Here is a 26,131-nt window from a genome sequence, read left to right as displayed (position 1 = left end):
CTTTCCTATCTTGCTAAGTCATTTCGTCTTATGCAGTCACCGAAGGAGGCAAGCTAGCCTGAATAGGTGCCGGTCCCAAGCCCGGATAAATGGCAAGGGTTGATGACAGGAAGGGCATCCAGTCGTAAAACTTCACTGCCAGCTCTAGCTATGATATGAGTCAAAGAGAAAATGATATAAGGGCTAGGGCATACCCCTTAAGCGACACGCAGCCACATCGCCCTACAGCTGTGAGAAGTGGACGAGGGCTATCGCATCAAGGGCGAGTGCGGTTAAAGAAGCGAGCCCAGCAGGTGGAGAGGATGTTGCGAGTAGGAACACTGAATGTTGGAAGCATGACTGGAAGGGGAAGAGAGGTGGAAGACATGATGTGGAAGAGGAAGTTGGACATTTTATGTGTGCAGGAGACAAGGAGGAGGGGGGGGAAGGCAAAGGAACTGGGAGATGGATATAAATTGTTCTACTCTGAAGGGAATAACGAGGGAAGAAATGGTGTAGGAATTGTGGTGTGTGGCAGAATGAAGGGCGAAGTACTGGAAGTGGGTAGAAGGAATGATAGGATCATGTGAATGAAACTGGGTCTTGGAGAAGAGCGGGTGGTCGTATTATGTGTATATGCCCCGCAAGTTGGCTGTACAGCAGAGGAGAAAGATGAATTCTGGAACGTGTTAGATGAAGAAATGAGGGAACTGGAAGAAAACGAGATGGTGATTGTCGGAGGAGACTTGAACGGACACATGGGGGACAGAAAAGAGACTGTGAAAGGGTGCATGGTGGCCACGGAGTGGGAATGACGAACCAGATCAGGAAGGAGAGAGGGTTGTGGACTTTGCAGTAGCGTTTGATTTGGCAATTGTGAACTTGTTTTTCTACAAGAGGGAAGAAACTTGATAACATTTAGGAGTGGTAACAACAGTTCACAAATTGACTACATTTTTTTGACTAGAAGAAAACATCTTAAGGTTGTGAAAAATTGTAAAATAATTCCAACAGATCAAGTGGCACAGCAACACCGACTGCTGTGCACAGACTTTAAAATAAGATCGAAGATAAGAACCTCTGGAAGCCATGGGATGAAGACAATTAAGTGGTTTCGCTTAAAAGAAGAGAGTGTGAGGAATCGTTTTAGGGAGAGGGTGTTAGAGAGGATTTCGGATGGACTGGAAAGTGTACAAGATTGGTGGAAACATAATTCAAAAGTAATCCTGAGCTGTGCAATCAAGGTGCTTGGTGAGACATCTGGAAAGATTACAGAACAGAAGGAGGGTTGGTGGGTGGAATAATAATGTACAAGTGGCAGTGACAGCTAAGAGGAAGGCAAAGCAGAAGTGGGATGAGTCAAGAGTGGAAGAGGATAGAGAGGTGTACAGAGAGAGAAAGCAAGAAGCCAAGAGAGTTGTGGCACAGGCAAAGGCCATGGCATATCAAGATCTGTATGATCAATTAGAAACAAAGGAAGGCCAGAGAAAAATTTACCAACTAGCGAAATGTAGAAATAAAGCAGCAAAGGACATCTTACATGTGAGGCAGATCAAAGACGCTGAAGGAAGAGTATTATGGAGGGATGTGGACATAAGAAAAAGATGGAGAATATACTTTGAGGGACTTTTGAATGAGGAAAATACAAAGACTCACAGAGAAGATGGGCAGCCTTCTGAGGGGATGGTGCAGAATATCAGTAGAGTGGAAGTGACGGAGGCCATGAAGAGGATGAGGAACGGAAAATTGGTGGGCCCCGACAGGATTCCAGTGGAGGCATGGAAGGCACTGGGGGAAGAGGGAGTTGACCTGCTGTGGGACCTGCTCATGAAAGTTTGCCAACAGGAAAATATACCCGAGGAATGGAGAGAGAGAGAGTACTCTTGTCCCCATCTACAAGGGTAAAGGGGATGCACAAGACTGTAAAAATTACAGAGGAATAAAGCTGATGTCCCACACAATGAAAATCCTAGAAAGGATTCTTGATGGAAGATTGAGGAAGGAGGTGGAGATTGCAATGGAACAATTTGGCTTCATGCCTGGTAGATCAACAACAGATGCTATCTTTGGGTTATGGCAGATGATGGAAAAATTTCGAGAGAAACAACAGGAGCTATATCTGGCATTTACTGATTCTGGAGAAAGCATACGATAGAGTGCCAATGCAAGAAGTCTGGAGGTGTCTGAGGGAGAAGAAGGTTCCAGAGAAATATGTCAGGTTGGTGTGGGAGATGTAAAGAAATGTGAAGACAAGTGTTCAGACCTGTCTGGGACAGACAGAAAGTTTTCAAGTAACAGTTGGCTTGCATTAAGGGTCAGCATTAAGTCCGTTCCTGTTTAACATTGTGATGGAGGTGGTGAGAGAAGATGCACCTTGGACAATGTTGCATGGAGATGACGTCTTGCTGTGTGCAGATTCAAGAGAAGAAGCAGGAGCTAAACTGGAAAGATGGAGAAAAGTACTGGAATAGAGAGGTATGAGACTGAGCAGAAGACAGAGTATATGTGTTGCACAGTGAGTGGCAGCCAGGAGACAGATCTGGAGTTGGAAGGAAATGTTATCAGAAAGATGAGGGACTTTAGATATTTAGGTTCAACAGTGGAAGAAGATGGAGGAGCTGAGAAGGAAGTGGGATGCAGGATACAAGCGGGTTGGAGGAACTGGAGGGAGATGGCTGGAGTGTTATGCGATAAGAGGGTGCCGATCAATCTGAAAGGCAAAATCTGTAAGACAGTAGTGAGGCTAGCTATGACGTATGCTATAGAAACTGTGGCCCTGAGGAAAAATAACATCAGCAGGATGGAAGTAGCAGAGATGAGAATGCTTAGGTGGATGTGTGGTGTAACCAGAAAGGATCGTCTGAGAAATGACTGTGTAAGGGGAACAGTGAAAGTTACGAACTTAGGAGTGAAGATACAGGAGGCAAGGTTGAGATGGTTTGGTCATGTGATGAGGAGGGAGGATGAATATGTGGGAAGAAGGGTCATGCAGATGGATTTGCAAGGAAGGAGGAAGCGTGGGCGGCCAAAGAAGAGATGGAGGGAGCTGGTAGAAGAGGACTTGAGGATGAAGAACTTGGATGTGGTGACAGCCCAAGACAGGAGGATGTGGAGGAGACTCATCATCAATAGTGACCCCACTTAAGTGGGAGAAGCTGCAGAAGAAGAAGATTATTTTTATTATTACAGTAACCTTCATGGAGTCAGTGGTGAGTTTGTACTGAGTAGTGAGTGGAATGCATATTAACAACACATTCCACTCACCAACTGCTGTTCATATAAAAACTCTACTTTTCACACCTTTCCTCACCACAGAAAATCCAAACTGTATTGCAAAAATCTTAGCACAAAAAGTTAAACCCAAAATTCCCACAGATACCAAAAAAGAGATCCATTGTTTTTACAAAAAATGTTTCTCATCATGTCCTGCATCTAGGCAAGCTCAATGAAATTAGAGATGAATACTTTAAATGCAACTGATGCAGCCCTCAAACTAACTAAAACAGGTAAAGCACCTGACATTGATGGCATCTTTCTAGATTTTCTTACTAACCTTTGCCTAAAAGCAAAAACCTGGCTACCTAATTTCTTCTCCTCAATAATACTGAATGACTCCTGAAACTTTGGCATGAATCAAAGATAATAGTCTTGCCAACCCTAACAACTACTGCACTATACTCCTTACAAACATTTTGAAAGGATTATTCTTTTCTGGATTTCTCTAAAAATAGGCACTACCTTCATAGACCTAACATCAGCTTATGACACTGCATGGAAGCAAAGATTACTGTATAAAACAGCTAGAATAATAAACTGCCAAAAAAAAAAAACTTTACTAGAACAAATGCTCTCCCATAGAAAAATAAAGGTTCATCTAAATTGTTTTTCTAAGCTGTTTTTTGTCTCATGAGTTATCAAAAAGTTAGGATATTTATTAATTATTATTATTATTATTATTACAGTAACCTTCATGACATCAGTAGTGAGTGGAATGCGTATTAACAATGCATTCCACTCACTACTGGCCAGCCTGGTTAGTTGAGTGGTTAGCATATCCGCTCTCCAGCCAAAAGGCTGCGGTTTCGAATCCTGCCGTGGGCATGGATGTTTGTGATTTTCTGTGAAAATAATACTGGTGGTGGTCGGTGGTAGATGGCGTTGGTGTAGATGATGAAGGTAGTTGCGGTTGATGGAGTGGTGGAGACAGAGAGTTGTAAAGTAGGTGCCCTCCCTCGACGAGTCTTTTGGACTCCCTGGAGGTGTTACATAATAATAACAATAATAAATAATAATTCACAAAAAAGTAGAACATTTATACTACAGGAACCCTGCTACAAAGATCTGACCTCACCCCAGATCCATTCAACCTATATGTAAGTGACATTCCTCCAACAGCCAATCAAAAGTTTATCTAAGCTGGCAACATAGCAATTGCCATCCAAACTAATACCTTCCAAAGCCACAATGAAACCGTGAGCTCACTGCAAAATTACTCTAAAACTGGGGACTATCCCATAACACCAGCAAAACTGTTGTTTCAGCTTTCAAACTAAAAATAAAATAAACACGACTCTGATTCATGAAAGTAACCCTTTCTACCTCAGTGTTGCACTTGATTGCAGCCTCACATACTGACAACACTTGGAAAAAACTAAGTTAAAGATATCTGCCAGGAACAACATGATGAAACTTACTTATTTAGGTGAAACATGTAACTTACCTACTTATTATCTAGGTGAAACAGGTTGTACAATCCCAAAATGAAAAGAACATAAATGATGCATCAGATTCTTTTATCACAAACAATCAGACCTTTCTGACTATGCAATTCAAACCCAAAGAATTGACTGGAAGGGCAATCAGTTCTTACATCATACCTAAATCTGATATGAATGCCAATTCAAAAAAAAAATATATTGTTAATTTTAGTCCATCAGCACAATCTTAATAAGAATGATGGCTTAAAAGTCTCAAGAATTCAAATGGCTCATTTGTAACTATGTAATATCTAAAGAAAGAACTTCAACAAATATCTCAGCATGTTGGATACAGAACCCAGGAAGAATAGAAATTAATACTGAACCAGTGGTCCTCAGACTACAAACAGGACTTAAAAATAATGGGACTATAGGAAAATCCCAACCAGTAACCACTGACATATTTTCACTGATATATTTAGCAGTGAAAATACATTTAAGTGAATAATTTATTTATTATTTTTTATTTTTAAATTAAAAAAAAATGCAGTTATCATATTTTTGCCTCTCACTTTATGTCAGGTTAGGGCCAACAGTTGACCAGAGCAGTTATTTAGCTCACTGTAGTGTCTCCTGAGGAGCTTGTGAACTAGTGTGTGTGTGTGTGTGTGTGTTCTGATAGTGACTCTGATGTAAAGGTTAAAATGTTGAGTGCTATTTTATTGTAATTAAAGTAAGTGATATAACACAGAGTTTTACTCTATAATACTACACAGTGAAGGCTGACCACCATGTAACCATGAAAGAAAGAAGAGCATTAATAAGTTTCTGTGAAGTCAAGTTAATTTTCCATCATTGGCTGTTATTTGTTATTAACATTAATATTAACAATATTATCTGCATAGTCTACTGTCTGTCAGTCAGTTTCATGTATTCTCAAGATGGTTTGTCTGTTTTGCAGAATGAAAAATCTGAGTTTCTAGGATTGAACCCTTTCAGTGCTACATGAGACTGGCTAACTCACTTTTAGTTGAAAGCATTTACAAAAATAATTTAACCTAGTCTTTATGACTGGAAGCCATTGTAGTTATTGACTGAGATAATTTCTGTTTGTTCATTTCAATAAAATAAGGATGAAAATAATAATATAATTTCTTGTAAATTATAACATACTTCTCAGTACCAATGTCATAAGTGCCACTCAAATTCTGCATTTTTTTTTTCTTTTTAATATAACTTCCACTTTATTTATTTTTGCATAATATGAAAGCCCTAATCCAGACAACCCAGTTCTCACACTGGAAAATGAAATTCATTTCCCATCTAAAGACAATCACATCCATGTTCTTGGTGGGATTCAAATCCACAGCCTATAAGTTGGAAGTTGGATATGCTAATGAATTGGCCAACCAAATTGGCTTACCATATGAAGTATCTTATATCTTATTCATATCACATCTTCTCTTCCTGTCTAATTTACCACATGTTGCAGTTTACTTTCTCTCAATCTGTACTGAAAAGAGACATACCAAAATCCTAATATAATCTTTACACCCTTTCTAGAGTTTCCTCATCCCCTCAAAATTTAGGTGACCACATTTGCTCACAGTTTTCCAAATGTGGTCTGATCAAAAATCTGTACAATGGAGCTGCCACATAATTATTTAATCTGCGTCAGTATCCTCCTCAATATTGCAGCAATCCACTAGATTATCTTTGTCTGTCTTTTGTAATGTGTTTCCTGACTCTTGTTGCCCATTACTCCCACGATGTTGTCTGTTTCCTGTATGATCTCACCAACAGAATATACAGCTTCAAATCTGTTGATCCCTAAGTTTAGAATCTCCTATTTATTTTTCCAAATGTCTAGCCGATTCAAATCTCATCCCTCCCTGAACAGCACTGCATGACATCATTTCTAATCACTTTATGCTTGCTACTTTGTTTCGCATCCAGACAACTGAATATCTTCAGTCCATAATCCAACTTTTCATGTCAAATAATGGTTTCTGCGTCCAGTATAGAAATATATTCATGATTGCATTCTTCATAATTGCTTTTCTGTCACTACTTTATCACTGGATACCTCATTTACTAGCTTGAGTGAATGTTTTGTCTCTGGAGCGGGGCATCAGATTATCAAATTCTCAGCCCACCCCAGAGGTTTACAACCTTTTTTTAGTTGGGATTCACATAATTTTGATGTTAGGAACAAATGACTTGAGTGGTAATGTAAGTCGGGCAGCAACAGATATGAGATTTTTGCTTGAGGCTGTATGGAAGAAGATAGAGGGAAGAAAAATAGTGTGCGTGTTGCCTAGGTATGATAATGATGAGCTGAGCAGAAGAGCAGCAATATTGAATGACATAATAGCTAGAATGTGCGACAAGAGAGGACTGGTATATGTGGATGCTTGGAGTGCGTTTGAGGAAAGAGAGGAATTGTATGCGAGAGACTGCTTACATTTGAATGAGGAAGGACTAACAATATTAAACAGGAATTGCATGTGAAAAAGAGGTTATGGAAGAGATATAAGAAGACAGGTGAAGAGAAGATGCATGAAGAATATAAGACACAGGCCAGAAGAGTGACTAGTGTGGTAGGCATCTGGAGAGATTGCTATTCTGAACGAGTCAGTGTGTGTTCCAGGGAGGATAATAGCAGGGGTGGCCTCTTGTGGGAATGGATACTTGGGAGAAGGGAGACGACATCAGGTAACACTGAGCCCAGTGGAGTCTAGAGGGGATAATGCTCGGTATAGAAACAATGGCATTTATATGCTTTATACTAATGCCAGGAGTATCCAGAATAAGGGAGAGGAATTGGTGGCGCAGATAGCATCAGCCTGGCCAAAAATTATTGGGATCACCCAGACAGAAGAGGATATAATAACAGGAATAGAAGTCGCTGGGTACAGCATTTTTCGGCAGGATATGAGGGGAAAGCGTGGTGGTGGGGGTACTGCTTATGATAAGTGATGACTTATGTCCTCTAAGAGTGGAGGCTTTGGAAGGCAGTGAGACAAATGATTTTGAGAGCATATGGTGTGAGGTAGAGGTGGGCAAGACAGGATATTTAGTGGGGTGTTGCTACAGACCCAGGAGCACAGAGGATGGATACCAGGAGATGTTTAGACAGTTAAGTTTGGCAAGTGCAAGAAGAATGATTGTTATGGGAGATTTTAACTACAGTAGTATAAATTGGAGAGAGGAAGATGCATGTAACAATAGGGGAATGGAATTTCTAGAATTCTTGAGGGACAAATATCTTAGGCAACATGTAACAGAGGGAACAAGAGGTTCAAGAGTTTTGGATTTGGTTATAGCATCAGAAGAGTTGATAATAACTGAGATGACATCTCTCCCACCAGTTGGAGAGAGTGACTATATGGTTTTGACTTCGAAAATGAATAGACATGCAGGAGTATCAAAGAGATGGGAACTTATGTGGAATTACAATGCAGATGATTATAATAGTCTTAGACGTCAACTTCAGGAAGTTTCATGGAGGGAGGAATTGGAAGGCCGGGATATCAATAGTGAGTGGGAAATTGTGAAAGAATATTTGTTAGCAGCAATGGTAAGTTGTATACCGCGAGTGAGGAAGAGGACACAATTTGGAGTAAAGTGGATGACAAACAATATTAAACAGGAATTGCATGTGAAAAAGAAGCTATGGAAGAGATATAAGGAGACAGGTGAAGAGAAGATGCATGAAGAATATAAGACACAGGCCAGAAGAGTGACTAGTGTGGTAAGGAAAGCGAAACTGGAACATGAGAGGAGATTGGCCCTAAGATCCAAAGAAAATCCTAGGGAATTTTTTAGATATGTGGCCAGTAAGAGGAGAGATGACTGTGGAAGAATGATATTGTGGGATAAAAATGGGAATAGAGTGACTGATGCAGAGAACATAGTGGAATTGTTCAATGAATACTTTATTGGAGTATTTCATTCTGGAGGAGTCAGTTTTAATGCTAGAGGGATAGGGCAGGTTTGAGGTTTAGAGGTACAGGAGGAGAGTGTGTTTCAGATACTGAGTACTCTGGATGTCAGTAAAGCTTTGGGACTGCATGGTATTTCATCACGAGTTTTGAGAGAATGTGCTAGGGAACTGACAGTGCCTTTAACCTAACTTTTCAATGAAAGTCTGGCTGCAGGAAAGGTGCCCAGGGAATATAAGGAAGGTGAGATAGTGCCATTGCATAAGGGTGGTAAAAGACTGGAAGTATCTAATTATAGGCCAGTTTGTGTGTCACATTAGTAGTTGTTAAGATCTTGGAGAAAGTACTGAGGGACCATATAAGGCATTGGGCAGATGAGGGTAATGTTATCTGTGAGAGTCAACATGGATTTGTGAAAGGGCACTCTTGTTTTAGCAATACGCTAGCCTTTTATAATAAAGTTACAAGAACGTTAGATGAGGGAAAGGCATATACTGCAATTTTTTTAGACTCAGCGAAGGCATTTGACAGGGTGCCACATGATAAGCCGATATTTAAGTTGCAGTACATGGGTCTGGATGTCAGATCGAACTGGATTCAGGATTTTCTGCAGAGTTTGGTGGATAGAAGAAGGAGAGGTGATATGATTGAGACTTTTAAACTGTTGAGAGGTGGTTACAGAGTTGACACTGGGAAGTTCTTTCACTTGGTTGAACAGCGGGAAGGAGTGATGACAAGAGGCCATCCCTGAAAGTTACGAAAGGAAACTGTGAGCAAGAGGGTGAGGAGTGGTTTTTTTGCGTGGAGGGTGGTTAAACCATGGAATGCATTGCCTGATTTAGTGGTGAGAGCGAGTAAGGTCAATGAGTTTAAGGAGTGGTATGATAGACTTTATGTTTCTTAGGGGGGGGGGGGCCCCCCTTGATGAGTCTTGACAGACTTTATGTTCTTAGGAAGGACCTCCCACGATGAGTCTTTTGACTCTATGGAGGCCTGAATAATAATAATAATAATAATAAAAATAAATAAAAAAAGAAAAGAAATAAAAGTAGTGTTTAAAAATAAAGTACTCTAGATATCCAGGATATCTTTATCCTTACTCCTTTCTGGTACTCTTCCCTCCATTTCTAAGGACATTTTTTTAAAAAAATAATCCCAACATTTTTGTTTAAAATTTCTGGACATTTCCTTTCTATATTTTCCTATGTTTTCAATGATTTTTGTTTAGCTACTTTTATACATAACTTAATCAGGAGATTTCTAATTCGGTTCCTTTTTCCCTTATACTGCCTGCTACTTTAACTTCTTTTTACTGCTAAGTTTTTATATTTCTTTATATTTAAAGAGGATGGAAGGAGGGTGTGTGTGCAAAGTGTGAGCTGAATGATGACTCGATGACTGGTTTCTTGTTGGTAACTGGAAGTGTTAGCAACAAGAATACCATAGGGAGGATGAGTGCTCATCTGATAGAAAAGAGGGACAGTGTAAAAGTGCAGTGAAAAAAATGGTATAAAGATTTTGAAAAAGCAAATGAGTGACTTGATAAATTTAACAATCAATGGCAAGAAGGATGAAAGAGATATAAGTGTAGCAAAAGTTGAAAAACAGAGTGCATTTAAACGTAAGGTGGCGAGCAGAGTTGATTGTGAAAAAGTGTTTATGGCTGACAACAAAATTGAGAGAGTGAATGAGAGCAAAAATGTGATGCGAGATTTGGAAGTTGAATTGGTTAAGATGTGGCAAGAGATAAAATGGGTGCATGAAACTAAGAGAATTTGAGATACATATGGAAGAGTAAAAATAATGAAACCAAATAATATTGGTATGAAAGAGGTAACAAAAAATCTGCAGATGGCGTATGGGGATTCAATTATTAGAGGTGTGGTGGACAAGGGGATTCATAAGTGATTGTGACATTGGATATGAGGAGTAAGTGAGCAAATGAGGTGATGAAATGAGGTGAAAAGTAAAGATCGTGAATGATATGTTAGTGGAAATGTGTGAGGAGAAAGGAGTGCAGTTTATTAATGTGTGGAATAAATTTGAAGGATGAATTGAACTGTATAAGAGTGATGGACTGTATTTGAATGGTTTTGGTATGAGCCACTTGGAGAAACCACTCCTGGAAGACAGAGAAATTAGTGCAGAGAATGAATCTGATCAAGTAAGAAGCGATGTGAAATTCTCTATACTCATTCTAGTCACTTCTTCAATATGAAGAAATAAGTAGCATGAGTATAGAGAATGAGAGAACAAGTGTGCAGGAAAAACAGAGAGGCTCAGGGTGGACAGGAGAACATAGCATGAGAAAAGGTGATGCTCCAAGAGGATGTGAATGCTGTGTAGACAAAAAGGGAAGAGGATGACCTCGGATCAAGTGAGAACAGTTGGATGAATAAGGATAAAAACAAATGGCTCAATTAAGAATGGAGAAGTCACATCTAATAAGTGACATCAGTGGAACTTACTATAGATAGAGGAATGAGCTGCTTTGTATACAAATGCTAGAAGTGTAAGAAACAAAGTAAATGAAATGGTTACATTGATTGAGTCTGTTCACCCAAGAATTGTTGCAATAAGTTGAGACATGCTTGGATGAGGATGACATCCTGATAGGAATAGAGATGGAAGGGAATAATGTGTTTTGTGAAGATAGAAAGAGTAGAAAGGGAAAGGGAAAGCGCTATTGATGATAGAAAAAGAGTTATGTTCATACAAGGTAGAGAAGGAAGAGAGAATAGTGTGAGTGGTTTTCAGGCAGTATGGTGAGAGACAGAGATGAAGAGAATGAAATACTTAGTAGTGACCATGAGATGTATAATCAAATTAGCCAAGCAAACAAGAAAAGGGTGATCAGTATGAGTGATTTTGATTAAGCTAATGTAGATTGAAATGATGAGATAGCAACTGGAAGTAAAAAAAATAAGTTCCTTGAGAGACAACTACCTCAGGCAGTATCTAACAGAGGGCACACATGAGGATTTGTTCATCTTATCAGAGGATGTAATTATAAACGAGGTATCAAATCACTCTGGTTGGTGAGAGTGACCATGAAGTGATTACCTCGGTGGTTGCCAGCAGTGTGAGGACCTCTGTGAGAAAAGGGTATAGGTAGAACTACAAATGTGGTGATTATGAGGAGCTCAGGAGACAGCTTGCATGAGTAGCATGGAATGAAGAGTTAGCTGGAAAGGAGATCAATGCAGTTTGGGGGATATTCAAGAACTCTCTAGTAGAAGAAATGTAGAATCAATTCCATGAGGATTACAAAGAACATGCAAGGAAGATGACTTGGTTGGTAAGAGTTGCAAAAGTGAAATATGAATAGCAGTTAGCTAATGAAGTCAAAACAAATCCTATGGAGTTCTTTCGATATGTAGCCAGCAAAAAAAAAAAAAAGAAGAAGAATGATTATGGAAATATGACATTGATTGGAGAAAATGGTATAAGAACAACTGCTGCAGAGGATATAATTAGGATATTTAAAGAGTTCATAAGTAGATTCATAAGTACATAAGATAACTGGCTCGTGTCAGCGCCAAGCATTCATAGAGGAGACGGATACACTGTAGTATCCTTAGATTTTGCAAAGGCTTTTGATAGTCATAGAGCAGATGGGGTTGGATTGGAGAATGGTTATGTGATAAGTGCAAGTCGGTTTATGGGGAGCAATATCTTGGAAGAGGAAAGTCACTAGTGGTGTGTTTCAGGTGGCTGTTTTAGGGCCAATGATATTGGTGAAGATTTGGATAGGGATATTCACTTGTTGGCAGGTGATGCAAATTGGGACAAACTATGAGGAGTAGAGATGTTCTGGCTTTACAAGAAGACTTGAATAGATTGAATGAATGGGCATGGGAGTCGAGATACCAGTTCAATGTTACAAAATGTAAGATTTTAAATTCTGGAAACAAAGATGGGATATAGAATTTATGCTTGGTGGGGATATATTATTAGAGGTGGAGGAAATAAGAGATCTTGGAGTAATGGTGGATAAGGATCTAAAATTGAATAGACATCTTGCCAAAATTGTGAGGAGAACACAATGAATTCTGGCAATGATGCAGAGGACACTGACTTGTAGAAATCAGGATATTCTGGTTCCATTGTATAAGGTTCTGATTAGGCCACATATGGACTACTGTGCATAGATTTGGTCACCTCATTTTCAAAAGGATGAAGCGATGTTGTAGAAGTCCAGAGACAATTGACCACAATAGTTTCTGATCTCTGGAATACTGAATATGAAGAAAGTTGAGATGATGCAATTTGTAGAGCCCAGTGGATAGATGAAAGAAGGGTGATATGATAGAGACATACAAGTTGGTAAGGGATTGTTATAGGATTAACGTTGAAGAGGTTTTTCATAAAATGGTGGGAGACTGGGGGAAAATCCCTGGATTTTCCCCCAGTCTCCCACCATTTTATGTGGGATGACCTTCCAGGGATGACCTCCTTCCAGAGGTCATCCCTGGAAGCTGTATAAGGAGGGTGTGAGCAGGGGAGTGAGAAGAAGGTTTTTTGAATGGAGAGTTGTGAATGATTGGAAGGTATTGCCTGAGAGTGTGGTGTCTGCTGAGAATTTGAATGTGTATGACAAAAGGGACCTCCTAGATGAATCTGTGGCTCTATGGGGGGCTTAAGATAATAAGAATAAGAATAATAACAATAATAACAAATTAATAATAATAATATTTTTGATAATGCTGTTATACTTACCTTTAACTGCAAGCAGCAAATTGGTATACCACTGTGTAAGGCTGCAGTAAGTGGGATGTGATTTTCTTATCCATGATAAAGGAACTTGATCATGAAATAAAGAATTTCCTAATTCTTCAATATCAGATGTTGCAGTAAGCTCTCCCTATAAATTAAATATCAAAATAAAGTTAAAATAAAAAATGAAAGATCAAAAACACATATTAAAGAGTGCACAAGATTTATTTTCTAGCGGGAAGGATGAGTGCATTAGATCTGAGAAGTAAATGAGCAACGTACTTAGTAGCGGTTGTGAGAACAGATGATTTGGTTAGTTAGAAGGATATCAAAAGATAATAGAGGAAAGTGAAAGACAACAACATGGTATTAAAGGTAGTTAGTGCATTTTCCATGTACAAAAAAGGATGAATTGAGACACCAAGAGTGAATCATGAGTGGTATGTTGGTATGTATCATAAATGAGGAGAAATTAGTGTATATGTAAATGTGTGGGATGAATTTAATTTGCAGATGGAATTGTATAAAAGTGAAGGATTACATTTAAATGGATTTGGTGAGAGTGAAATGGAGAAAAGTGTGGAAGGTAGTGTAATGAGAACTATGAGAACGAGAGATCAGAGGAAGTAACAGGTAATGTGAAAGAGAAGGAGAGTGGAAGAAGTGGAACTGAAAGGCTTGTGAATGGGGGGGGAGGGGAGGGTTGTAGTGTGAGAGAAGAGAATGAGAAAAACAGGAATGCATGACAGACAAGAAAATGAAGGGATTCAGGTTGGAAAAGGATGCACAGCTTTAGGATGTTTGAAGCTGTAGTGAATGCATGTGGGGATGGCAAAGGAATGGGATGACCAGGGATGCAAGAGTAATAGTTGAGTCTAGAGAAAATAATAGGGTAAATGAGGAAAAATGTGAATGGAGAGAAATGTGGGTGGTGAAGTCAGAGTGTAAAGGTAGCATGGGAAAGGGTGATGATGCATCCAAAAATGTAGTGATGTGTTTATTTAAGAATGTTAAGAATATCAAAAAAAAAAAAAGGGAGAGATGAGAATTTTTGTGCTGACAGAGTTTATGCTTATTATTATTACGGGCAACTCCAGGGAGTACTTAGACTCATTGAGGGAGGCCCCAAATCATATTCATCACAACTATTTGACATTCATACAGTATCTATCATACCTCACCTTAAACTCATTCACTGTCACAGCATCCACCACAGACTCTGGCAGCCCATTCCACTCATTCACCACTCTAAAAGTAAAGAACCCAGCTCTAACACCCTTACTAACCACACTTTTGCCCAGTTTCCATGGATGTCCCCTAGTCCTCCCACAACCAGTCCTGTTCTCAAAAATATCTCCTGAATTAATTTTATAGAAACCCTTCAGTAATTTGAATGTCTCAATCAAAATGTATAACCTTACATTTTGCCACATTAAATTGACATCCATTCTCCTTAGCCCAGATCTCCAATCTATCCAAATCATCTTGAAAAATTTTGATATCATCTGCATTCACTATTGCCCTACCCAACTTAGCGTCATCCACAAACAAATGAACTGTTCCTCTCATATCCTTTGCTATATCATTAATGAACAAATTAAACAGCAGTGGTCCAAGAACAGAACCCTGTGGCACGCCACTAGTTACAGGCTGTCTTTTTGGACTCTACTCCTGAATAAACCACTCTCTGATATCTCTCCGTCAACCACCCTCCTATCCATCTCACCAACCCTATATCCATCCCCATATGCTGCAATTTAATGATTAGAATTCCATGTGGTATCCTGTCAAAGGCCTTAGCAAGGTCCAGTAGAATCACTGTAAACCCATTACTCTTATCCAGTTCAGCCATCACTGTGTTATAATACGTGAGCAAGTTACTGAGGCATGACCTACCCTTCACAAACCATGCTGTCCCTGATACAGTATCCCATTTTCATCTATCGAATCTTGTATTTTCCTCTTGACTATTTTCTCTAAGACCTTGATAATGATTCCTGTTATGCTGATTGGCCGGTAATTTTCAACAGCAGCCTTGGAACCACCTTTATGCAGCGGAAATATTTTCCTCTCTTTCTACCCCCTTGGAACTGAACCAGACCCGAGGCTCAAATTAAACAAAATGGTCAAAGGCACTGACAATTCTTTAGCCGCTTCACATACGACATGAGCTGGTATACCATCCAATCCCACAGATGTATTGACATTGAGGTTCTGTAATAGACTAGTTACCTCTACTGCATTCATCACAATTCCAGTATAAGCTGTTGGTTCTTCCATACCTGCAATGTCACCACCTGGATGATATACTCTTGCAAAGTGCTCGCTCAGTAATTCCACTATATCAACTGATTCGGTTACTTCCCTACCCTCAGCATTTTTTAAAATCATTTTACCATGAACATTTTTCCTTTTACTTGCAATGTATTGAAAAAAACTGTTTGGGATTCTCTTTAGCCTGCATGGCCAATTTTCTTTCGTAATCCGCTTTTGCTTTTCTTACCACCATTGTTACCATCCTGGCCTGAGCTTTATACTGTTCCTGCGCTTGCTGGTCACCTTTCTCCTTAAATTCCCTCCAGACTTGTTTCTTTTTTTGCAGCTCAAGCTTACTAGTGTTATTCATCCATTTAACCCCTATTTGATTTATTATTCGGACTCTTGGTATACAGTCAACCATTGCCTCCTGCAAACACTTCTTAACCACCTCCCATGCACTATCAACATCCAGCCCTTGCAGTTTTACATGCCATGGCACTGAGCCAAGCACACTCCTAAGCTTGTCATACTTACCAGCCCAGTAATTCAACATGTACCATGTCTTAATTGTAAATTCCACTCCTTTAGCTACCTCCTAAGTCATGACCTTATGATCACTCTCACCAATTGGTGGCAACATGGTCATGTTTGTTACAGCCACATTCTCAGATGCAATCACTAGGTCAAGCACTCTCTGCTCCCTGGTATTTTCTACTACATGCTGTCGCAGTTAGTTGTCCCTTAATAACCGCATAAAATCCAATTCCTTCCTCCCATGTGCCCTCTCCTCTTTCCAGTCAATGTTACCATAATTGAAATCACCCATAATAATTACCCTCCTTCCACTCATTTCTTCTATTTGCCTATGCATACTATCCCCACCATCTATTCCATCACCTGGTCTATAGCAGCACCCAATTGTATATTTTGTTCTGCTAGACTCTATCTCACACCAAACAGCCTCAAATGTGCTCTTTTCTCTATCCTGCAGTTCAACTTCTATATGCCTTGGCAGCAACTCATCAGCTATCATCAATAACACTCCTCCCTCCCCTTTTTATTCTCCCTGTCACTCCTGAACAAGCTATACCCGTCGCATTCGATCCCACTAGCTTTATCATCTTCTGTCAGCCATGTTTCACTAATACCAACAACCTGTGGCCTGGAAGTGCCAACCAAGGCCAAAAACTCTTCCTTCTTGTTCCTAATACTCCTGGCATTAGTGTACATGAATTGCAGAAGCCCATTAGTCCCATCCCTACTTTGATGCCTTATACTAACTATCCCATTCTGATTTGTTGTCCTTCGTACTCGCTCGGGCATATTATACCCATTCATACACTCAACTGCCTCCCTAAAGTCTGCATATCTACTCCCCACCCCCCACTTAATAAATCTAGTTTCCCTGAGTCTGTACATCCACTTCCACTTCATTCATCAATACTTTTTGAAGCCTCCGTACACCAAATCCATTCAAATGTAACCCATCCATCTTATATAAATCCTTTCGCCCATCAAACTCACTCCACACATCCACAAATTCCACACCACTCTCTATGCATAACCCACGCATAAAGTCATTGGCAATTATGGCCCTCCTTCTAAACACTTCACTGTCATACCGTGGTAAAATACTCACCATCCTAACTCTCTCACTCTTCTGTTTTGCTACCTCAAGTAATTCTCTCACATCCTCTATCATTTCCATTTTGTCTTCTTTCAAATCATTTGTTCCTGACACGATTATCATCTCTTTCACCCTCTGTTTTTGCACTCGAATAGATTTGCTGACGTCCTTTATGTTCGCACCCAGCTGGTACGATTTCGTCAAACTCTCAACTAACACACCTCTTAATAGCAAATCTCCATACAGCGTTTTTATTCATTTGAAAATTGTTGGAATAGGTAAAAGATGATTGAATGGGGATAATAACATTATAGAGAAATGGGAGGGTATGATGTTTTTCTTGAGGACTGGAAGGGAAGGGAAAGAAGGGAAGGAAAGTGTTGTTGATGAGAGTTGTTCTAGAACAGTGATTTTCAACCTTTTCCATAATACGGCACACCTAGACTAATTATTAAAATTCTGTGGCACACTAAAAATATATTCTTTTAATTTTTTTGATGATCTGGAAAAAAATTGGCATAATTTTGATTGATTTACACACACAAGAAAAGGGAAGACCAGATACTAATAAATAAATGCACAAATTACAACATTATTTCTTTCAATTAATTTGTTTTCATAAATCTCGCAGTACACCTGAAGACCTCTCTCTGCACACTGGTTGAAAATTGCTGTTCTAGAAGAATTATGCCTAAAGAAGTTGAAAATGTAAGGAGAAAAATAGCAGTAATGTTTTTTTTGAAGAAGTATGGTGCAAGATGGAGTTAGATAGAAAGAGATATTTAATGGGATGCTATAGGAAATGCAAAGAACAATGACAAAGAACTATATAGGAAAATTGACCAGTAGGCTGGAATAAAGAAATGGTATCTGGAAATAAGGAAAATGAAAATGAATTTCTTGAGGGACAAGAAATTCATTTTTTTGTCCCTCAAGAAGGGACAAGGAGGAGGATCAAGATCTGATGATATCATAAGATCAAATCTCTTTCCAGTTTGCTATAGTGACCTTAAGGTGATCATTTGGGTGGCAGCCAACTATAAAGTTTTCTGTGAGGAAACAATATACAGGTATGTGGAACTACAAGGAAAATATTCAGTGTTGGAACATGGTACTCACCTTGGTAATGTACTCCAAGCATTCACCACTCATCATGCAAAAAATCATCTTTCCCTTTCTTACACATGAAACTCTTATACAGTTTCCAGAGATGCCCTCTCATTCTTCTACACCTATTATATATGCAATATCTTTTCTATATCTATCTGGTAGCACCACCCTTGTATGTCTCAATCATATCACCTCTTCTCCTCTTGCCTGTCAAGTTCTGAAGGGCATATGCCATTAATCCCCTCCTCATACTCAATGTTCCAGATTCCTGAGAGATGGTCTTATCACAGGTGACCAGATCTATGCATAGAAGTTGTGGCCTGAGCAATGTCTTATCCCAACTTGTCAGTATGGCAGTAATTTTTTTGGTACCTTTATAACTTTTAGAGTGTGTCTCTGAACTTTAAATTCCTATTCCCTAATGCTCCTAAATGCTTTCCAACTACCTCTCCTTCTTAGACAAAGTACCTTCAGTACATCTCGTTCCATTATCTCTGTCAAAGGTGCATGACTTTACACTCAGCTACACTGAACTGATATCTTCATTCATCTGTGAGTACCAACCTGTTCAAATCCTCTTAATGACATCAATATCAGAGTTTCTTGAAATGGCTCTTCAGCTTAGCATAATGAGCACACAAATAAACATTCCCTCTCAAACTTTGAACTATACCATAATATATATGAACCAACAGTGGTTCTGTGATACTCCACTGTCACCTCTTGAGACAATATATCTACATATACTGCTTGCCAGCCAATTTGACCACCATTCCTCAAAGTAAGCTACCAATGGACTATCCATCTCCATATAACTCAATTTCAATAGTAGTTATATGGACATGGATAGTCTCCAGATGGCATTGAAAAACTGAGAAAAACTGCCAACAACAGGTAGGGGAAAAAAATAAATATTATTATTATTATAATAATATTTATTGTTATTATTACCCAAGACCCCCATTAAATATTAATAATAATAATTTATTATTAATATTTATTAATATTAATAATAAATATTATTATTATTACCCAAGACTCCCATGGAGTCAAAGACTTATCTAGGAGGTCCTGTTATCAAACACACAGCTCATCATACCGTGCTTTAAACATACTCAAATTCTCTACAGACACCACACTCTCTGGCAAGGCATTCCAATCATTCACAACTCTGCATGAAAAAAAAAAAACACTTCTTAGTCCCCTACTCACACCCTCCTTATACAGCTTCCAGGGATGACATCTGGTTCTCTCCTGATTTCCCACTATTTTTTGTAGAACCTCTTCAGCACTGATCCTATAAAAACCCTTAATAACTTGTAGGTCTCTATCATATCTCCCCTCCTCCTCCTGTCCACCAGACTCTGCAATTGCATCTTCTCGATCTCTCCCCATACTTGATATTCCAGAGGATAGAAACTACCTTAGTCAGCCGACTCTGGACCCTCTGCAACATCTCTTCATCCTTCTGAAAACCAGGTGACCAAATTTGGGCACAATAGTTCATGTGTGAGCTAATAAAAGCTTTATACAACGGAACAAGAATCTCCCAACTTCTACAAGTCAGTGATCTCTGCATCATTCCTAGAAGCCTTTGTGTTGTCTTCACAATCCCAGCCATGTGTCCCCTAAATTTCAGATCCTTATCCACCATCACCCCCAGATATCTTATTTCCTCCACCTCCGACAATATATCCTCACCAAGCATAAATCCTGCATCCCGTTTTTGTTTTCCAAATTTTAAAACCTTACATTTTGCAACATTGAACTCACATCCCCATTCCCGTGCCCAAACACTCAATTTATTCAAGTGTTCTTGTAAGGCCACAACATCCTCTCTACTCTTCAGGTTTGTCCCAACTTTGCATCATCTGCAAACAACTGATCTCCATCCAAATCTTCACCAAAATCATTAATATACAAGTTAAACAGCAATGGTCCTAAAACAGACCCCTGAGGCACTCCACTAGTGACTTTCTTTTTCCTGGATATCGCTCCCCCATATACAACTTGTTGATACCTATCAGGTAGCCAGTCTCCAATCCAATGCACCAATCTAATATCCAACCCCATCCACTCTAGTTTGACCATCAACTTATCATGCGGTAATCTATCAAAAGCTATAATAAATTTAGTTTAATCATTTACCCAAGTGTAGGCAAACAAAGTTTGCACCTGAAGTAGTTCAGGACTGAGGCAACTCGTAGCAAAGGTGGACCAAGCCCTCTTCACTCCTTGTCTCAGTATCTCCAATAATGTAAAGCACATCCCCTTGCAGACATGTATAATGCTATGCATTAAGGGAAGGGCCACTACCCAAACCGCTTTCGACCTTTATTGAGGTCTCGTCAGTGGGAGGCAGACCCAGAAGTGGTGATACTAATGCAGAAGCAATAGAGAGGTCATATTTACTTATACAAGTTGCCAAAAAGTGTACCACCTTATTATTAATTTATTCTAGATTTAGAGAAAGATGTTGGAAGTTTATTTTCCACTTGGTTAGACTATAATAAATTTAGTTTAATCCTTTACCCAAGTGTAGGCAAACAAAGTTGGTGCCTGAAGTAGTTCAGGACTGAGGCAACTCGTAGCAAAGGTGGACCAAGAAAATAAACTTCCAACATCTATCAAAAGCCTTTGCAAAATCTAAGTATATTGCTATGTATCCTTCTCCTCTGTCCATGGAAGCAGTCACCTTAGATTACTAAAACATGACGTCCCTTTAGCAAATCCATGCTGTCCATCAAAGATAATACCACTGTTGTTAACCTAATTCTGGATCCTAGTTCTCACAAACTTCTCCAACAACTTAACTACAACACCTGACACACAGATAGGCCTATAGTTTAATGCTTGAATTCTATCACCTCCTTTATGAAGTGGCACAATCTTGGCCTCTTTCCACTTCTTAGGAACTTGACTGAGTGCAAGACTTGTATTAAAAAAATATGTGAAGGCTAGAGTCAACTCCCTGGCACATTCCATCAGAATATGTGGTGATTATTATCAAGTAACACAGCCTTATTTACATCTAGTTTGCTCAACTCCTCCATACACCTCTTGCTCACTTACAGTCAGTCTCTCTTCCCCATCTTCAACTGCTCTCAATGTCTCCATGAAGTAACATTCACGAGATTGAAAGACCTTTATGAACTGCTCATTAAGTATCTCCGCCACACCTTCCGCAACAGCTGTCTTTATACCATTTTTTCCAATCAATGTCATCCGTCCATAATCATTCTTTCTTTTGCTGGCTACATATCGAAAGAACTCCATAGGACTCTTTTTGGCTTCATTATCTAACTACTGCTCATACATAACTTTTGCTACTATTACCAACTAATCACTGCCTTGCTTGGTCTTTGTAATCCTCATGGAATTGGTTATTACCATTCTCTTATGCTGCCTCCATAATGCCCTTTTCTCTGAATTGCATGCTTAATCTCTTCATTCATCCATTTCACACTTACCTTATTTAACCTTCTGATCCTCGGAATACATTTAGACGTTGCTTCTACTAGATAGTTCTTGAATATCCCCCAAGCTACATTGATCTCTTTTCCAGCTAACTCCTCATTCGATGCTACACCTGTAAGCTGTCTCCTGAGCTCTTTATAATCACCCCCCCCCCTTGTAGTTCCACATATACCCTTTTCTCACAGAGGTCCTCACCCTGCTGGCAACCACCCAGGTAATCACCTCATGGTCACTTTCACCAATTGGTGGATGATTTGACACCTCATTTATAATGAAATCCTCTGATGAGATGATCAAATTCAAGACCATCAATCCTCACGTGCCCTCTGTTACATACTGTCTGAGGTAGTCCCTCAAAAACTCAAGAAACTTATTTTCTTTAATTTCAGTTGCTATCTGATCTTCCCAGTCTATATTGCCATAATTAAAATCACCCATAATGATCACCCTTTTCTTATTTGCTTGACTAATTTGATTATACATTTCATAGTCACTACCATCCACATTACCAGGTCTATAACAACATCCAACCAAGTATTTCATTCTGTTCACCTCTATCTCACACCATACTGCCTCAAAGCCACTGGAACTATGTCCCTCTTGCATCTCTAATTTGTATGGATATAACTGTTTCTCTGTGATCAATAACACTCCTTCTCCCTTTTTACCCTTTCTATTCTCATGAAATGCATCATACCCTTCCATCTCTATTCCTGTCAGGATGTCATCCTCATCCAGCCATGACCTACGTATTCCTACAATTTTGGGTGAACAGAATCAATTAATGCAACCATTTCATCTGCTTTGTTTCTTACACTTCTAGCATTTGTATATAAACACAGCAGCTCATTCCTGGATCTATATCTAGTTCCACTGATACTGCTCATTCAACATGATTTCTCCATGCTCAACTCAAACCATTTCCCTTTCTCCTTATTCATTTTAGAACCCTCTTCAAATCTCCTTCTTTTCCTGTCTACACAGATGCATTCACATCGTCTTCAAGCATCCACCTTTCTGACGCCTTGTTCCCATGTCCACCCTGAGCCTCCCTGTTTCCCTGTCCATCCTGCACACTCGTTCTCTCTTGTTCTCTATACTCATGCCTCTCACCTCTTCAATCTCTCTTGTCTTACTCTTCTGCTCTTCCACAACACTTCCCACTTGATCAGATTCATTCTCTGTACACACTTCTCTACCTTCCAGCAGCAGTCTCTCCAAGCGACTCACACCAAAACCACTCAAATGCAGTCCATCATACATGCTTCACTAAGTAAACAAATGAATTTCTGTAATGCATATATTTTAAAATAGCAAACAATAAGTTGTTGTTTTTTGTTACCAGTAATAAGGATACTAGTTTATTACTTTGAAACTGGCATTCCATAAATGTATGAATTTGTAAACAATGACACAGCTGATTAAGCGAGTTCTTGCCTGATGTGCAACACTTGCAATACACATTCTGACATAAATGTGTTTAATTAAGATACTCCAATATGAAGTTTAGTGGACATATCATTTTATTTTTGAATTTCAACTGAGCAATGAAAATCCTACCTTAAGACACTGGTCCAGTTCTTTTAGTGAAGTCTGCATCTCATTGATAAGTATGTTCATCCGTTCACATTCTTGTAATGCTACTACAATATAAGGAGTAGTTTCATCAGCCTTGTTAAATAAATCACTCATCGTAAATATCTCTGGAAGCTTTTCAAGTATATCATCCAGAACCTGTTTCAACTGTAAACACATTTAAGAATATTTATAAAGAATAAATGAGATGAAATTAATCATTAAGTATATGTTTATGTACTTATACAAGTAAATATAATTCTCTGATCAAGAGATGATAATCAGAAGAGCAACAATGAAGTGCATTATCTTTAAACAAGAAGGAGGGAAAAAACATCAGAATAATTATTCAAATTAGACATTTCTTCATCATAAGAATTAGTAATGATTGAAGTCCTTCAAGAATATCTTTATCACAATATATCCCATTTTGTCAAAGAATCCATTGTTAAGCAAGTAGAAGGATTGATCATGGAAGAAAATATACACTTCAGTAAAGTGTACAGTTTAGGCTGACTCATTAGTTCTGGATGTTGCAGGGGGGGGGGAACTGGATGAAAGAGTAGATATGGATCACTTAGAGGTATTAAAGTTGTTGCAAGAGCATGATTCAAACACAGTGGGTGGGAGTGGATAGCATATTGACATAGGTGTGGAAGGAATGTGCAAGAGAATATTAGCAAATGTTCTACCTTGAATGATCATGCTGTGTTACAACATGAGTACAGTTCCTATTGACTGGAAGAAGAGCATTCCATAATTCCATTATAAAAGATTGGAATTATGACTGATACAACCAGTTACAGACATTAAGTATCTGTTGAGTTGTCATTAAGGGTATTATTGATGTTGGTTGGTTAGACCTACTTCCTGAGGTAAGTAGATGTAGTATTTTAAATATCTATGGAGGGCAGAGCGGCTTTGTTTAAAGGTAGATCTTGCTTTGGCAACTTTGCTCACATTTTGTAATAGAGCAGTGGCAACAGCACTGAATATATCATGATACTATGCCAAGACATTTGACAGGATTCCACATTGGAAGGTTGATGATGATGTTCAATTTGTATATTAATGGTAGTGGAAATGGCTTGGAAGGTAATAGCTATTTATTGAAGATGTAATACAATTGGAGAAAGTAATAAAGAACATAGTGGATATAAAATCACTGCACACAATGATTTGAGAGGCTGTTCTATGGACAAATGACAATGATATCCATTCAGTGTTGCCAAGTGTAAGGTTACATATTTCAAATGGAGGACATTGTAGATAAAGTATTATATTGCTTATACAAATTTCACGCAAGTAGTCAGTGAAAGTAGAGACTTAGGGGTTATAGTAGATAGGGAACAAAAGTTTAGGGTTCACACTACTAAGGTGCTTAACTAACTGAATCGAATAACTGCACTATGGAAAAGAACACTAACTTGCAAGACCAAAGGAAGTTATATCCCCATTTTATGAGGCTTTGGCAAGACCAAATCTGAATTACTGAGGAGAGAGTTGAAAAGATTCAGCATTGGGTTAGATACCTAGACTATGGAATTTATCCATATGTGGGTATGTTGAGGGAATCTGGTTTTTAGAGTTGGAGAAAGAGATGGAAGAGAGGATATATAAAGAAAGATATAATTTGGTATGAAGACCTTACAGTATAGATACAAATGAGATTTTGCAGCTCAGGGATCATCTCCAGAAGGAAGCCAAGGGCGTGATTCAAATGCTTCCAAAACAGAGTTCGAAAGAATCATGTGAGATCCAGTTTCTTCACATGCTGTGTGGCAAGTATATGTGGAATAATTTATCAGTAGGTGTTTTATGTTTTCAGTGTATGAATATAAGGTGATATATGATAGGTATTTAGACACTGTGTAACCCTGAAGGATTCCCCCCCCCCTTCCATCAATGACTCCTTGGACTCCCTGAAGGAGTCTGCATAATAAATGAATATGTTTTTTGTATATTAAGAGACTTGATTTACAAATTGTCCTAAGTATTCACTCAGCAGAAAGCTTGTCTGATACCAAGCAGGACACATATATTGACTTTGATTGTTATACCATTATTACAATAATTGTTTATACCAAACATTGTCAAATCAAAAGATTCACTGTAGGATACAAAGGGAATTAATAAAGGAGAATGAAATGGATGGGCAGTGAAATTAGGAAAATTAGAAACAAACAAAGACAAATTAAAACAAATTAAAATTCAAATTAAAACATAATAATAATCAAGATAAAAGAAATGCCACTGTGATCCGAAACACAGTGAACTATAGTAATATATATATAAAAAAAAAAAAATTACTGTCAGAGAGACCAATCTACAACCTCCAACCCGTTAAGATAAATATCATCTTGTATCAAAAATATAAGAAAAACATCCATTTAATATGGAGTTTCTTATATAAGAAACTCCATGTTGCTTAATTAGGGGCAATTTGCCATGTCCTTTTCTAAAATCTTCTCTCCATGTGTTACGACTGGAAATTGGAGAAATAGAAATAAAATTGGAGAATATTAACAAGAGAGGAAAGTAAGATTTTTCTTTTGGGAAATAAGTTGACAAGATTGGTTTAGAAGCACTGAAATCCCATGGTTTTCTTTATTTCACTTGAAAATGGTGAGAAGATCTTTGGTTGTGGAAGATCTTAAAGCTTGAATGTTTGAACACTGCAAGATTTCACTAGTGAAGATGAGGAATGGAGCGTACTCTAATAAATAAAACTTAAATCTTGGATACTT

At 38.7% G+C, this 26,131-nt stretch overlaps 1 protein-coding gene across 1 annotated transcript in view; it reads right to left on the bottom strand.

Moving 5' to 3' along the window:
- Nucleotides 1–26,131, bottom strand: part of Dhc93AB (Dynein heavy chain at 93AB) — a 1,274,973-nt gene that overhangs the window by 33,036 nt on the left and 1,215,806 nt on the right. The window contains exons 61-62 of the mRNA XM_090403805.1: nt 23,370–23,552; nt 13,340–13,484 (exon numbers count right to left, since the gene is read on the bottom strand). Coding sequence (XP_090259931.1) covers nt 13,340–13,484; nt 23,370–23,552 — 328 coding nt within the window. The remainder of the gene's footprint in view (nt 1–13,339; nt 13,485–23,369; nt 23,553–26,131) is intronic.

Source organism: Typopeltis vanoorti, chromosome 1 (assembly GCF_054136105.1).
Source record: "Typopeltis vanoorti isolate ZY-2024b chromosome 1, IOZ_Tvanoo_1.0, whole genome shotgun sequence".
In the NCBI taxonomy this organism is placed as follows: domain Eukaryota; kingdom Metazoa; phylum Arthropoda; class Arachnida; order Uropygi; family Thelyphonidae; genus Typopeltis; species Typopeltis vanoorti.
This window is presented reverse-complemented; position numbering and strand designations above follow the sequence as displayed.